Raw genomic sequence first — 15,038 nt, 5'->3', positions numbered from 1 at the left:
AAGATACTTTTTAATCCAAGGATTCTATGATTCTGCTTCTGGTCACCGTTCCCTTGCTGCCAGTACCAAGATTTGAGGAGCCACTGATTTTTAGTGTGTCTCTGGAAGGGAATAGGGCCAAGTAGCAAGTAAATGGTGAAGATGTTGTTTCTCCATGGTGAGACGACAGGGTTTAGGCGGAGTCTCTCTGCTTTCCTTATTTCTTGTCCCCATCCTTCAGTCCCAGGCTATGGCTTGGTGTGGAGTCCACAGGTGACCCCTTCTCCTCACTGTGGGTCACTCTGCTATGCTATTAGATACAGTAATGGTGTGGTCATTTTCGATGTCCTTCTGCATCACCTTGAAAAAACCTTGAAGTACAAGAGGAAACACAGTTGTCTGTAACTTCTGCCATAAGAATAAAAAAGTAGCATTAGGAAAGGGAGGGGAATGGATGAGGCACCCCCTGTTTGTCTGCTGTATCTAGCAGGAGGGTAGGTTGTCTTACTGTTTGGAAGAAACTGTTTTCCTAAGTTGCACAATCCTCTAACATGCTGTTCCATGAACTGTTTTGCCTATACAAGCCTGACCTTCTCAGGTTGGAGTACAGTTGCAAAATTCTTGAAAGCCCTTAAAATAGAATGTAACCTAAGTGCAAGTGTTTGATCACAAGCACGGTGAGCACACGCCTGTTCAGGTTAGGTAGCTGAGTGCCACAATGGGTGCTTTTTCTGTATATTCAACTGCCACGATAAAATCACTGTAAGCAGTGTTTTCTGGCATGTTGTGGTTCAGAGAAGGCAGATCACTCTCCAAAACTTTTTACAGCTCAAATCCTGCTTTCAGTGTTTGTTTTGCTGCACAGTCTCTGTTTAAACTTATTTGGAAGAAATAAAAAACAAAAAACATTTTGAAGCCCTTTACAGGTTCTTTTGTATCCTTACCTTCCTGTTGTCCCATACCCTGAGGAATGGAATATTTTTTTGCTTTTGGCAGTATCTCTTTTGGCTTTAAAGAGGAAACCTGCCTTGAATTTGAGTGAAAGCATCTCTTAGCCTTCCCCCTGTGCAGGTTCAGTTCTCTGTTTTCAGACATAGATTCCAAACAAATGCATCCAGTATTTTTTCTTGTATTGTATTTGGGAAACTAAAACTTGCCTTTCCTTGTAGCTCTTGGGCATAATCAAGACCTGGGGCTAGGTCCTTGCAGAATTTTTATTTGTAGCTGGCATGGAATGATCTCCACAGATCACTTTTCTAGGATTTGAGTGAATAACTTTATAGATGCTGCTGATGTGTGTCCTATTGCACTTTTATCATGTTTCTTTCACTTGACTTTCTTTCTAGATCCGGAGCACCTTGAACAGTTTGAAAAGTATCTCCAATCAATGAACTGCTCGGAAGAAATCTGTCTGCTCACCACATTTGCTCAGATGGCACAAACCAAACGGGCTGATGTTGATGAGGATTTTATCAAAATCATTGTTTTGGAGATATATGAGGTTAGTAATGTTACTGGGTCCATTCAGGAAAAGAAGGAAAATTCTCTTTTTATTTGTAACAGTGGAAGGTGTGAAACTTTCATGGCTTCTGTAGTTCATTCTACTATGGAATTAAGAAAATGCTACTTTAAAAAAGTACTGAATTAAAATTGCCTGAAGTACTTGTTTTTTTCTGGCAAAAAGAACAGCTTTTCTGTAGGCAAAGCAAGAGTGAAGCAAATGAACAAAAATATATTTCTTTTGTTCTATTTTTCTCATGCAGGCCTAACTGATAGCTATGAAATTCCTTACCTGGTGTTTTTTCTGTTGTTTTTGGTAGGATTTTTTTTTAGTGCCCATGTTGTTCCTGTGTTTAGTTTTGGACATTTTTTTTTGGCATGGTGACATAGAACTTTCCTGATCTTCTAGGCCAGTCAGTTTCTCTTTTCATATTGGCATTTATCAACTTTGTATGATGACCAAGAGCAATTTAGTCCTGTAGTTTCCAAAAGGCATTTTATTTCTGTGTCAGTGGAGGTCAGCCAGAAGCAGTAATTTCTCCCTACTCATCTTCCCATCTTCTCAGGTATCCTACGTTAGTCTTTCCACAAGAGAGACATTTTCCAAGGTTGGTCGAGAACTCTTGGGAGCCATTGCCAGCATCCACACACAGATTATTTCTATACTGCTGGATCGGATTAGAGAGACCATTGAGAAGGTGGGGATGGTAAGTGCTGATGTCCATCATTTAAATCAGACACCTAGTTAAACCTAGAGGCCATACCAGGCTGTGTGATAAGACATGGCTTGGTATGAGTGGATGTGTTAAAAGGTCTGTCTGTGGGGTGTTTTGGTCATACCACCCTTTCAGATAGCAGGGCACAGTGCTGATTATTGTTGTGTGCTGAGTCCTGATTTGCACTTTTTGCTCTCTCTCCTCAAAGGTTTCTTTATATCTGTTTAAAGAACTGCCACTGTACCTGTGGAAGCCTTCTTCATCTGAGATAGCCCTGATCCGTGACTGGTTGTTAAATTGCAGCCTGACAACAGTGGAGAATAAACTGGCCTGCATTATTTTGGAAGGGCTGAACTGGGGATTTGGTGAGCATGTATGTATTGAAAACAGGAGCCTTGAACCTCCTCAGTTTTTCAGAGCAGAAGTTTAACTCGACCTGGGAGCAGAGCAGAATTAGAAAACAGTTAATTAATGATATGCTTTTATATTATGGCTGTACACCTAATGGTGCAAAATGTGAATTTCATAATAATTTTACAGCACTCTGCCTGAGGATTTGCTTGTGCTGCACCTGAGTTTAAAAGAGATATTTAAGCAGGAATTTTTTCTCTCAAAACAAGAGGAAACAGCTGACCAGACAATTTTTATGAGTCACATGAATAAAATGCTTTTGGCTTCAGAAACAGAGGAATCCTCCAAAAAATGTGTAGGAGAGTGGTGTGACTGTAGTTTGTGTGCTGGTATCTAGGTATGTTTTTTACAGTGCAAGAAAAGTAATGATTGAAATGAGACATTTCAAAACCCTGAGCATAATTTAAATTATTGGAACTTATTCCATAATACTGGGTTGCTCCAGGAGGTCCATGAGTTCAGGATTCAGTTGAGGGTGAATGCTGTTTCAGAGAAAAACAGAAATAGGTTGGGGGAATAATCCTATTGCCTGTGTTCAGTGATACAGTTTTAGCATTGCATTCTGTGCATTTGATCATCCTGAACTCTTCTCTTTGCCATGATGATGGTTTTACATGAATATTTATTTTTTCTCCCTGTTTCTTGTGAACACGTAAAGAAAAATGAATGTTAGGGAAAATTAACACAGTTCTTCGCTGTGGAATAGCAATGCCATGTCTGTTCCCTTTGATGTGGGGAAAAATGGCTCTTTAATGGCAATTGATGGAGGAATTGCTATATTTTCCTACAAAAAAGATGGTGATGTGATTTGGTTTTGTTTTTAAAAGGAAGAGTTCACGTGTCTGTATTGTGTAATTTAAAATGGCATCTGTGGATTTTTTGATTAATTATTATATGTTCATAAAATGCACATGGAAAGTGAATATTATGATGCCTTTTAAAAAAATAATCTAGTTGTTGGGCTTTGTATTGCCCTGTGTGAGCCTGGTACTCTTATCATTGAGCTGAATTTTTTTCACTGGGCAAGATTTTTGCCTAGATAATGCAATAATTAATTTGAAGATCCAGGAAGAGATTAGGATTTATTTCTCTGTAGTGCAGCTGAATGTACAGTTGTAGAGACCTTGTAAATGACTCAAAGCTATGTGTTCTATTGCTGTTTTTAGCAGAATACTCTTCACCTGGATCCGGCTGTCCATTCTGAAGTTGCATTGATGGTCCTGGAAGCATATCAGAAATATCTCTCCCAGAAACCATATGCTGGGCTGCTTTCTGAAAGCATAAAACAGGTATCCCTTCTTCTGAATTACGAGGAATAGCTTATGTGATTTACCAAAATATGAATATCGATCTAATATCGATATCCAACTGAGACAGACAAAAACTCTCTAACAGTTTAGAGTTAGAAAGTGTATGTTTTATTTTTGCGTGGGATAGCTCCCTAAGACACAGGCCCCGATACAAGCAAACGTGATACCTTTTATTCCCAAATATTATGAATATCCAAAATACAAACGCATATTCATAGTGTTAACACCTCCCATTCTCCACTTCATATGGAAATGAGCTTACATGTCATTAGGCATGCGTAGTGTGTGTTCTGAATTGAGTCGGTGGTCTTGAATTGGGTCAGTGGTCCTAAGGAAGATGAAGTAACTCCTCTTTCTCACTTTGACCTTTTTGCCTTTCTGAGTTTCAACAATCCTAATTACTTTAGTGACCTCTAAGTTTCTTCTTGCGTGACTTTTGGACGAGTTCCCACAAAGGGAGGAAATTGGTAATTGTCCTTGTTCCCTACACCAACTTATCGATGTTTCTATTCCTCGTTCTAAGCACAGCTAAGCAAACATGCAGATGACAGATCATCAGTTATTTGGCAATCAGTTACTAACATCTTAAAACCCATTTCAGGTCCAGCTCTCCTAACTATTTTAATTAACTCTCACTGGGCCCAGGTTCTTTCCTTTTCCAACTAATACCAACACAGCTAGCCTATAACTAAAATCTTTGTTTCTTCTAAATCTATGTTTCATATGGATGGCTATAAATGGAAAAAGCTGCAGGGCAAGACCTTGTTTTCTCTTTTTTTTCTTCTTCTTTTTAAAGCTGTTCTTTGTGCAAATAGAATTTCATAACATACCAACACTCAGTGTTGTTTGCACCCACAGAGCTATTTGAAAATAATGTTAGGCTTCTGTTGCACATCTGTATGAGAATCACAGAATGGTTTGGGTAGAAGGGACCTTAAAGCTCATCCAGTTCCACCCCCTGCCATGGGCAGGGACACCTTCCACTATCCCAGGCTGCTCCAAGCCCCGTCCACCCTGGCCTTGGACACTGCCAGGGATGGGACAGCCACAGCTTCTCTGGGCACCCTGTGCCAGGGCCTCCCCACCCTCACAGGGAGGAATTCCTTCCCAATATCTGCTCTAATCTACTCTGTCAGTTTGAAGCCATTCCCCCTTGTCCTGCCACTCCATGCTCTTATAAACAGTCTCTCTCTGTCTCTCTTGAAATAGACATTTTAATTTTGACCCACTTGCAGGTTTGTGTATAGTCACACACTGCTCCTCCTTTACTCATACAGAGGTGGACAGTACTTGATTAATGAAAAGCTGTTTCTCCTTTGCTGGTGAGCATAAGAAAACTCAGTCCAGCTCTTAACCTTATTTGAAGATTCAAGTGTTAATCCCTTTAGGAGTTTCTCAGCAGTGGGCAGCACTGTGTGACCTAAGCACACCACAAACATTTATTAAATTGGTTTTACAGCACCCTGGACTTGCGAAGTGATAGCTCCAAGTTACAGAAGGCAAATGGAAGGATAGAAAAGTCAAGATTAAAAAATCCCTGTTTCAGATATTCAGTCCAAGATGCCTCTATTTATTTACTCAGAGGTTTTAGCACTGTGCTGGGCTTTGTCTTCTCAGTATTTCTTGTACGGTGTTTTCTCCTTCTCTGTGGCTTTTTCCCCCGGCCTTTTCTTCCCACACTCTGAATGTTCTTTGTTGTCTGCTCTGTTCTGACTTGCTTCTCTGCACTACTTAACCATGATTTGTTTCCCTGTGCCAGCCAGATGAGTCCTCTTTTTTAAGCCTGTGTCAGCCCTAGTTGCCACTTGTGCTGGTGAATCAGTCCTTACTTGCATGAGCCTATAACTAGAATTTGAGAGAAAATAGTGCTTAGGTTCTTGTACCACTACTCAGAGAGGATGAAATATCTGCATTGCCCTCCAGCTCTGCAATTTACACTGCTCTGTCAGAGCATGTACAGTATTTTTTTTCCCAGAGATTTATCATTCCTTCTGACCTAGACAGGGTCTTTGTGACAGTGGACACATATACATATATCTCTGCCTGTCCACATGCAGGCTTTTTTCTAGGGACAGGCTGCCAGGTTTTAGGCTTTTTGTTGACAGATAGTGTTTTTGCATAGGTTTTTTTATGTTTCCTTTCACTAGCAGTCTTAAATGTTTTAAGCATTATGGAAGGTTGTGTCTGGCTTTTTATTTTTTTTCCTGTATTAAAATCAAAATTTAATTCAAGGTCAACATCTAGCTTGGAAAAATTTAAGCAGACAGTGTAAGTCGATAGCCTTTATCTGAAGGGATGGGGGGTAGGAGAGGGAGGTAGAAATCGAGGCCACAGGAAGAGTGTTTAGATAAACTACATGGTATGTCTAGAAAATGATTGCTGTTAGTCTAATCCTAAAAGATTTGGGTTGGAAGGGACCCCAAAGGTCATCCAGTTCTCTTTCCATGGGCCAAGTCCCAGACCAGTGCCACACGTGCTGTGTCACAGCTGTGCTTCCTCTCATTCCTGCTCCTGCTGCTTTGTTCCAGGTCTCCTACCTGGCCAGCATCGTTCGCTACGGGGAAACACCAGAGACTTCCTTCAATCAGTGGGCATGGAGTTTGATTTTGAGGCTGAAGCTGCACAGGAATGACCGTGGGGTGCAGCAGAGTGGGCTGGCTGTCCCCGTGTACGACACTGCGCTGGACACGGCCGAGTCGGTCACGCTGCACCCCCTGCTCAAGGCTGTGAAGGCAAACATCCCCATCGGCTGCTACCTGGCACTGGCAATGACCACCCTGGGGCACAGGTGAGGGCTTTCTGGGTGTTTGCCTTGGGTGGATGGCCCCAGGGACTGAGCAGCCTCTCTAATGCTTAGCTGAAGGTTGTTAACAACTCTGTGCATGTTTGAAGAGCGAAGGACTTGTGATGCAAGGGATCGAGCAGCTTGTCAGGGACAGCATCTCTGATGAGGAGGAGCTGGGCCTGGTTAGTCTGGAGAAGAGAAGAATGAGAGGGGGATCTCTTTAATGGAGATAGCCATCTCAAAGGGGTGTCCAGAGAATGGTGCTGGACTCTTTTCAGTGGTGTCCAGCAACTGCATGAGGAGCAATGGCCACAACTAAAACACAAGAAGTTTCAGCTCAGCATGGGGAAGAACTTCTTTGCATTGAGGATGGCAGAGAGCTGAAACAGCTGCCCATGGAGGTCATGGATTCTCTGTAGACATTCCAAACCCACCTGAACTCGTTCCTTTGTCTCTTGCTCTGGGTGACCCTGCCTTGGAGGGGTTTGGACTGGATAATCTCAAGGTCTCTTGCAACCCCCATACTCTGTGCTTCTGTGACTGTAGTTGCACAGAATCCCAGAATCACTTAGATTGGAAAAGACCTCCAAGGTCATTGAGTCCAACCTGTGACCAATCCCCACTTTGTCACCCAGTCCAGAGCACTGAGTGCCATGTCCAGTCATTCCTTAGACACCTTCAGGGATGGGGAATCCACTGCCTCCCTTGACAGCTGTTCCACTGCTTAATAGTCCTTTCTGTGAAGAAATTCTTCCTGAATTATTTCAAACAACGTGCTATTTATTTTACTAACAGTTTTTTTTGCCTTCTGCACTTTAGGGTCATAAGAAATAGGACTGAAACTAGGGGTTAACGTAATTTCTCTGGACAGGAGTAGCTTTGAACCACACTTACTGAAAGGGTTGTTCTGGAGGTCATTTCTTTTATTAGGGCAGAACAGCATTCAGAAAATAGGGAGGAGAAAAAACCCACTCACTCTGGGAATGGTAAATAAAGAGCATTGTAAGAGCAGTGAACCTCTTAGCCATGACTGTGTTCCAACACAGTCTTTTCCAGTGCTTTTAGCAAATTTGTAAGTAAGGCTTTTGGATGTATTCAAATGTACTTGTTGATTAAGGTACAGAGCCACACAAAATTTGATCAATTCTCACCAGAACTTTTTTCCTTGACTCTGTGATCTCTTTAGTTATGCGTTATACTATTCAAAATTTTCAGTAACTTGTTTTCTACATATAATATTATGTTACTCTTTAAATGAAAAATTATCTGGGCTTTCTTCTCCTTACCCAAGAAAGCCATGGCTTGAGGGTAAGATTGTGTCATAGATACTTCCAAGCACTGGAGTAGTTTGAGACTGATATGAAGGTATTTTGGGTTGAGAGTGGAAATTTTTCTATAACTTTGAGCATGGAATAAAAAACCAAAGAATCTCTTTAGTCTGTTCCAGTGCACCTTCTGTGTTTGGCCTTTGGCTCTCCCTTTCCCTGGAGAGGGAGGCAAGTTGTCCAGGTTAGGCAAGAACAGTGAGCTTTAAAGTGATAGAAACTTGATGAAGACTTGCATCTCCAGTGAGTTTTGGAAGACAGGACACTGATGCCTGGAAGAGAATTTGTGAAGGAAGGAGATACTTAGCAAATATTTGAGAAGGAAATACTAAGAAAATCACTCAGCGATTGAGTGACTCCTGCAGCTGAAGAAAAAACCTCTGGATTTAGCTACTTAGGTTTTCAAAATAAAGTGTAAAGTTATGAATGTATTTACATCTCAGTTCATAAAAATGAAATCAAAACCTTTTCCTCCTTTCTGCTGATAGTCAATGTTTTTTTCTTAATTTTATTTTTGTTTGTTTTCTGACAGCATTGAGAAGTTCTGTGCTGAAGGGATCCCTCTTTTGGGTGTACTTGTCCAGAATAGACATCTGAGAACAGTAGTCCATGTGCTGGATAAAATTTTACCCATGTTTTATTCTTGCCAGTATTACCTCCTGAAGAATGAACAGTAAGCATGATATGTTCATAATATGTTCATTTTAAAATTTTATATATTTATTTACTTAATTTATTAATAGTTGCAGCGGAAGTTATTCATAATGTTTTGGTTTAGACCGCCTGACAGTCTCCCAGACAAATCCTGAGTAAGATTTGGGTGCTGATGTAGATCAAGAACTGTGTTTAGTCCTGACGAGCTGCCTTGAATTACAGTCTGCTGTGAAATGTTCATACTGTGCCCATTGTATTGCTAAACTGGAGCAATTAAATCTGCACTGTGGTTGTGAATCAAAGCCTTTCTATATGTATCTCACTGGTGCTATTGAGCTGGTTTAAAATTCTCTGGAAGCAGGTTTTCTATTTATTATTCAGTAGGAGATATTTTAATTTCGTTTGTTGACATCCCTAGGTTTTTATCTTACGTTGGACTGTTCCTTCATCTGGATAGTGGAGTCCCTCAAGGAGTGACCCAGCAGGTTACCCATAAAGTGACGCAGCACTTGACAGGAATGAAGTATGGAGAAAACGTTAAGCTGCTCAGTAGTATGATACAGGTAAAAAGATTATTTAAAAAAGTAAAGGAGGGGAGAGTGTTTAAAAGCAGGCTTATTTGACTGAGCTAGTGTTAAAGGTTAGAAAGGATACTAAACCTGGCAGTTCAGTCACAGAGTACCTGGTATCAAATCTTAGTAGTTGGGCTTGGTTTCCTGAAATTCTCCTGCTGAAACTTGCCTAAATCTGGCCGTGCATGTGACACTAACAACAATATTTGCCTTTCAGACTTCTTGGAAAATTCATATCCCAATACCAGGTCAAAACTGTTTAAAAAAGGGAATGTAATATGCAGCACTACTTTCTTGTTTGTGTTATTTGAGGAATGCAGCAGATACATTAATGTTTGAAAGCTTTGCTTTTGGCCATTAATGTGGGCTCTGGAATGGAAAAATGTTCCTGAGTGAGGGAGCAGTAGTATTTTTTTAAGCTCAGAGAGGTCAAAACCCAAAGCTCTCCAAGATTAGAGGGGGGCAATGGAAACAGACCTATTATTTTTCTTCTGTTTTTGTATCTCGAGTTCTTTTACTCAGAGTTAGAATTAAGATGCAGAAGATCAAGAACTCTTGTTTGGTCTTAGTTGTTTATTACATCTTAGCAGTAATACAGCTGCACAGTGTGTGCCTCTTGGTTGGCAGGGTGGAAAATGGCTGTGAGTTCTCATTTCCAAGGTTTTTTAAAGTCTAAATTAACCAATTATGAAATGCTAAGTAATATGTTTTTACTTACAACCCAGTTACTAACCTTTCATGTTCTGCAGTGCGGAACTTTTGACCCAATGACAGAGCACTCAGATTTGTGAAGAAGAAGGAGAAAGAAGACAAATCCACACCCAAAATCCTCCATATTGTAACCTATTATCACCTATATCCCCTAAACCTAATTTTCTACATTTCTACATATTTCACCCAGTGATAAAACTTTTAATTGCACAGCAATAACCTCAGTGTTATCACACAATTTAGGAAGCTTTTCCCAGGGTTTTGGATGGAGTACAGTGTACTTCTGAGGATCACTGCCTCTGAGCACTGACAGGCTGAAATTCTCAGAACCCAGGGTTCCAACACACACCTACTCTGGGAAGTCCTTTTGCAGAAACAGCAGGCTGGACTTTAGAAATAGGTGCTATTTATGCCTGCAGGGGTCCTGCTTAAGGCTTCTGTGTCTGTTTTTGCTGATTGCACAAGGTCCTTTGCTCTTCAGACTTCAGAATCTGCAGAAAATTGGAGGCTGAAGATGACAAAGCTGTCCTTACTTGGGTATAGAGACTGTTGTTGTAAATTATTTAATTTAAGGATTGGCCCACAGCCTCAAGCAAGTCATACAGTTCTCCAATAAATTCTTAAGCTTTACTCAAAGCTGCAATCTGTTGACTAATTTTACCTTTTAATTTGTCAGACTCACATCTTTCTAAGTGACCAGCCAAACGGAGTGGGGCCAGCTGCAGTCCTGGAGTTCTGGGTGCAGGTCCTTACCAGCCAGCAGCTGTGGCACAGGGACCGCGCCACGCTCTGCCTGCTGGATGACTTGTGCAAAGCTGCTTTTCAGTACAGCCAAGAGGACTGTGTGCAAAAGCTGCTTTACCAGCAGCACAAGGTAAATAGCTGTGGTGTTTTGGTGTGGCTGTTGAGTAAATGGTCAGTTCGTGTGTTGCACAGTCTGATTTTGAGGTGAATGTATTTTCCTGAAGTGCAACAAGAACGGCTGTGAAATCCTAGAATGGTTTGGGTTGGGAGGGACCTTTACAGCCCATCCAGTTCCACTCCTGCTATGGGCAGGGACACCTTCCAGGGAAACCTAGACCAGGTTGCTCCAAGCACTGTCCAGCCTAATCTTCAGCACTTCCAGGGATGAGGCAGCCACAACTTCTCTGGACAACCAGTCGTGATGATGAGTGATGATGGGGTTATCTGATTTGTTACTGAGTGGGTCAAAATTAATGAAATGTCTGATATTTTAATAATAATGATAATAATTATTAATAAAACCAATTTGCTATACAATTTTGATTCATATGAGTTCTGTTGTAGTTTGTCTTTTTTGCATTTCAAATATTTGGTTGTTTAGAACAAAAATGGAGCTTCTTCTGAAAAACCAGACACTGTCACTGTAACGGGATGTTTTCACTGAAAAAGACAGTCCAAGCAGTGGTGCCTGGCTGAGCTGAGGTTGGAAAGTAGCAACAGGAGGTGGAAAGGAACCTGGATGAAGATTGAGTGATGCACCTGTAGCTTCTAAATCACCTGCTCACAAAAAAAACCCCAGATGTTTTCTGTTTTATGCAGAACGCTTTGGGCTATCACTGTGACAAGGGTCTGCTGTCTTCTCTCGTCAGCTGGATCGTGGCAGGCAATGTCACACCATCCTTTGTGGAGGGCAATGCCAACTCCTCTCAGGTGAGTGCCATGATGGTGTTGTGTGATGGGAAAAGCAGCATACTGGTCTAGGGATCTTTTTTTTTTTTAAGATCTCTTTCTTGGTCACTTTTCTTCCTATCCCAGAGTTTTCTTGCGAGGAAATCCTACTTTAGCCTAAGAGAATACTGTGGGTTTGTTGCACTAAAAGGAACATGGATATTTTACATGGGGAGAGTTTTGTCTAATCTGCATCCAAGAATTCATATAATAGGATTGGATAGTTAAATTTTCTTCTAATCTGGTATTATTCTTGATCTGTTTAAGAAGACAAAATCTGTAAAGCCAGACTTTTCTATTAGATCAGTCTTTATCTGATAAGTGTTTTGAATTCTAGCTGCTTTCTCTCTGCTTAAGTGAGCTCCTTATTCAAGCAAAAAGGGAAAAAACCCTTGCAGTACCCCAGACAGAGATGTGTAGTGCAGGTGGAAGAGAGGAGATCTTGTTTTACAGAGACTCTCTGGGTAGTTCTGTCAGTTTTCTCTGGTTTTCCCCTTCTTTCCCAAGATTGTACAAAGGGGAAGTTTGAATTTAAGGGTAAAGAGGTTTTGTTGTTGAGATGTGATACTGTTTTTTGCAACTCTGCAGTGAGAATCTGTCAAACACCTATTCCTCTTAAGAGAGCATCAAGCTTCCTGATGCTGCCCCCTGCCATTTTGTTACCAATATTTCTCTTATTTCTGGGTTGTCCAGGTCTGGTTTGCATGGACGGTGTTAAATGTGGAGTCAATATTTGAAGAAGATTCACAGCTTCGCAGAGTTGTGGAGGGGGAGCTGGTTATCAATGCTTTAACTCCTGATCAAGCTTTGAAGGTGAGAGAACTGTTCATCCCTTTTTATTATTTTATTGGAGAGGACTGCTGGGGAAAAGGGTTCCCTTGTGTCATTTAGGTTTTTTTCTTATGTACTACTTTCTTACCAGGATAAAAGCATAAATAATGCTTTACTTGGCTGTGCAGGAGAAAATGTACCTCAGGGAAATTTTCTTTTACATTTTGAGTATGATTGAGTTCTTCTATGTTTAAAAGCTACCATGGAAATATCTGATTTTACTGTATCAATATTTACAGAAAACTAATTTGTGCTTTTACATGAGTTTCTGGGTCATCTAAATGCCTCACAAGCTTCAGTGGATTTATCCCCTGATATGGGGAGTGCTTATTTTTCAGATGGGAAAACATGTCTGTATTTCAAACAGATGATTTCTCAGATGACATGAATTTACAGGAGACTGGCCTTTACTTTTCTCTGTTTTCTGAATTATTTTCCAAGGCTTTCAAAACTGTTCAGGTCTCTCCTTTAAGAAGGCACTTAATCAGCTCTACTTCAGGCCACATTGCAGCATTTTCCAGCTTCTTTGCCCAAATTCAGTTATAAATTCTGGAGTGAAGCAAGTGAAAACCAAAACTGTCCATTCTCAAAGTGTAACTTTTGGCCCATCCTTCGTCTCAGCTGTTTCAGTGTGTTTTAATGAAGGAGGTAGCTCTGTGAAAATAGGTTTGTTTGGGCTGTGTCCCGTACATGTCTTGCATCCTTGGAGCTGGTTTGGAAAACATTTGTTCTTTAGCTTGCATGGCTTGATTCAGCTGGAAAACAAATCGGGTGTGGGCAGTGTGTGGAAAAGGATGCCAGAAGTCTGGTGTAGGGGATGAGGGAGTGCCAGGGTCTGCTCTGAGACTTGGGAACTCAGAAGAGCCTCCCATTCCCCTGCTTCAGGCACAGTCCAGGGGAGCTTGGAGTGGGACTGTTTAATGATTTACTGGATTTGTGGTGTTGCTGAAATGGGGTGCTGCTACTCATTGCGTTGTCTTTGTTCTGCTTTTGCTTCTGTGTTCTTTCTTCACATTAGTTATACTTTGCATTTAGAATTTTCACTAGAGGTATATTATATGTAATCTGGAAAAAGCTAAAAGTAGCACGCTGGAGATCTAAACCAGGGACATCTACTTCTGTGAGGAAGAACAGTAATTAACTGTAATTAACACCAGTGGCCCATATGTTGGCCTGGTGTCAGAGCCATCATGCTGGGTTTTTGTAAACATCAGAGGTGTAGGTCTGCTCTCCAACGTAACTGTGAGATGGGCAGCTCATCCTTCAAGGCCCATAGCAGATATGTGACGGCTTCCAAAGTTTTCTCCTCTGTAATTACCAAGTGTTCACGCTGTGTTAATCCGCTCAGTTAGCCTGTGACAGCCTGTTACAGCACCACACTTGTCTGGAAATGTTGTTTCTGCAGAAAGCCCAGACCCAGCTGAAGCTGCCCATCGTCCCTTCCCTTCAGAGGCTCATGATTTACCGCTGGGCTCACCAGGCCCTTGCTACCCCTGCAGATCACCCTCTCATGCCTCTGATCTGGCAGAAGTTCTTCCTCCTGTACCTTCACCGACCAGGACCACAGTATGGGTGAGTCTGACCTGCTCCAGCAGCTAGCAAGCACTCATTAAGTGCACAGAAGAAAGTGAAAGTAAGTGCGTTACACTGACTGAACCTGAAAGCAGTGGGTACCAGCAGCTTCTATGGTGAGCCAATTTATCTGCAGAGATGCTGATTTGACATTTGCAACAAGACTTAGTTGTGCTTTTTTGTTCATTTTTAGATTACCTGTAGGTGGCTGTATTGGAAGACGCTTTTTCCAGAGTGCAGCTCATGTTAACTTGCTGACTGAGATGAAGCAGCGGCTGACAGAGGTAGCAGACTTCCACCACGCTGCCAGTAAAGCACTGAGAGTGGAGAGTCCTGAGGGCAGTGAGAGGTCACCAGAGAAGGCCAGCTGCTCACCTGATTACCTGACTTCACCTGAGCTGCATAAGGAACTTGTCAGGTAAAAAAAGCCTGCCCAGTTCCATCTTAATCAATGCAACTGCCTGAGTAACTGCTACAGCGTAGTTGTAGCTGTGTGAGGAATGAAGGGATGTGACCTTAGATGTACTGCAGGCACTTACTAAAAGCATGAAATCACAGAACCATTCAGGTTGAAAAAGCCTTCCAAGATCAAGTCCAGCATTTAACCCAGCATTGTCAAGGCTGCCACTAACCCATGTCCCCAAGTGCATGGGTGTGCTCAAATCCATTCTTCTGTTTGCACAACTTGTTTGAGAGGGGGCTGGTCTTCTAAAAATAAAACATTATTGATAGATTTGTCACTCCCCTTAGGGAAAAAGCTTTGCTTTTTAATGAATGGTAGCCCCATGCTGGCAAAATATTTATTATTTAGGCATATCTGCTACTCGCATGTACATCACTAGCTATAAATGTAAAAGGCTACTTGGTGTGTATGCATGTTTGTCACAGACCAGGACCTGAATTGGTCTGAGTAAGATTACTTCATCAGGAAATTTACTGGGGACTTCAGCACATGGTTCAGTGCAGTTTACTTAGTTAGC

General features: G+C 41.5%; 1 protein-coding gene across 3 annotated transcripts in view; it reads left to right on the top strand.

The window, feature by feature from the left end:
- EPG5 (ectopic P-granules autophagy protein 5 homolog) overlaps positions 1-15,038 on the top strand; it is a 55,111-nt gene that overhangs the window by 16,044 nt on the left and 24,029 nt on the right. For 2 of the 3 annotated variants that reach the window (XM_032095955.1, XM_032095953.1), the window contains exons 12-23: positions 1,326-1,480; positions 2,046-2,186; positions 2,404-2,568; positions 3,773-3,895; positions 6,445-6,704; positions 8,559-8,699; positions 9,099-9,243; positions 10,640-10,837; positions 11,527-11,637; positions 12,349-12,468; positions 13,892-14,058; positions 14,252-14,476. In XM_032095955.1, coding sequence (XP_031951846.1) covers positions 1,326-1,480; positions 2,046-2,186; positions 2,404-2,568; positions 3,773-3,895; positions 6,445-6,704; positions 8,559-8,699; positions 9,099-9,243; positions 10,640-10,837; positions 11,527-11,637; positions 12,349-12,468; positions 13,892-14,058; positions 14,252-14,476 — 1,951 coding nt within the window. The remainder of the gene's footprint in view (positions 1-1,325; positions 1,481-2,045; positions 2,187-2,403; positions 2,569-3,772; positions 3,896-6,444; positions 6,705-8,558; positions 8,700-9,098; positions 9,244-10,639; positions 10,838-11,526; positions 11,638-12,348; positions 12,469-13,891; positions 14,059-14,251; positions 14,477-15,038) is intronic. The other variant, XM_032095954.1, reaches the window with a different exon arrangement.

Source organism: Corvus moneduloides, chromosome Z, assembly GCF_009650955.1.
Source record: "Corvus moneduloides isolate bCorMon1 chromosome Z, bCorMon1.pri, whole genome shotgun sequence".
Lineage (NCBI taxonomy): Eukaryota > Metazoa > Chordata > Aves > Passeriformes > Corvidae > Corvus > Corvus moneduloides.
This window is presented reverse-complemented; position numbering and strand designations above follow the sequence as displayed.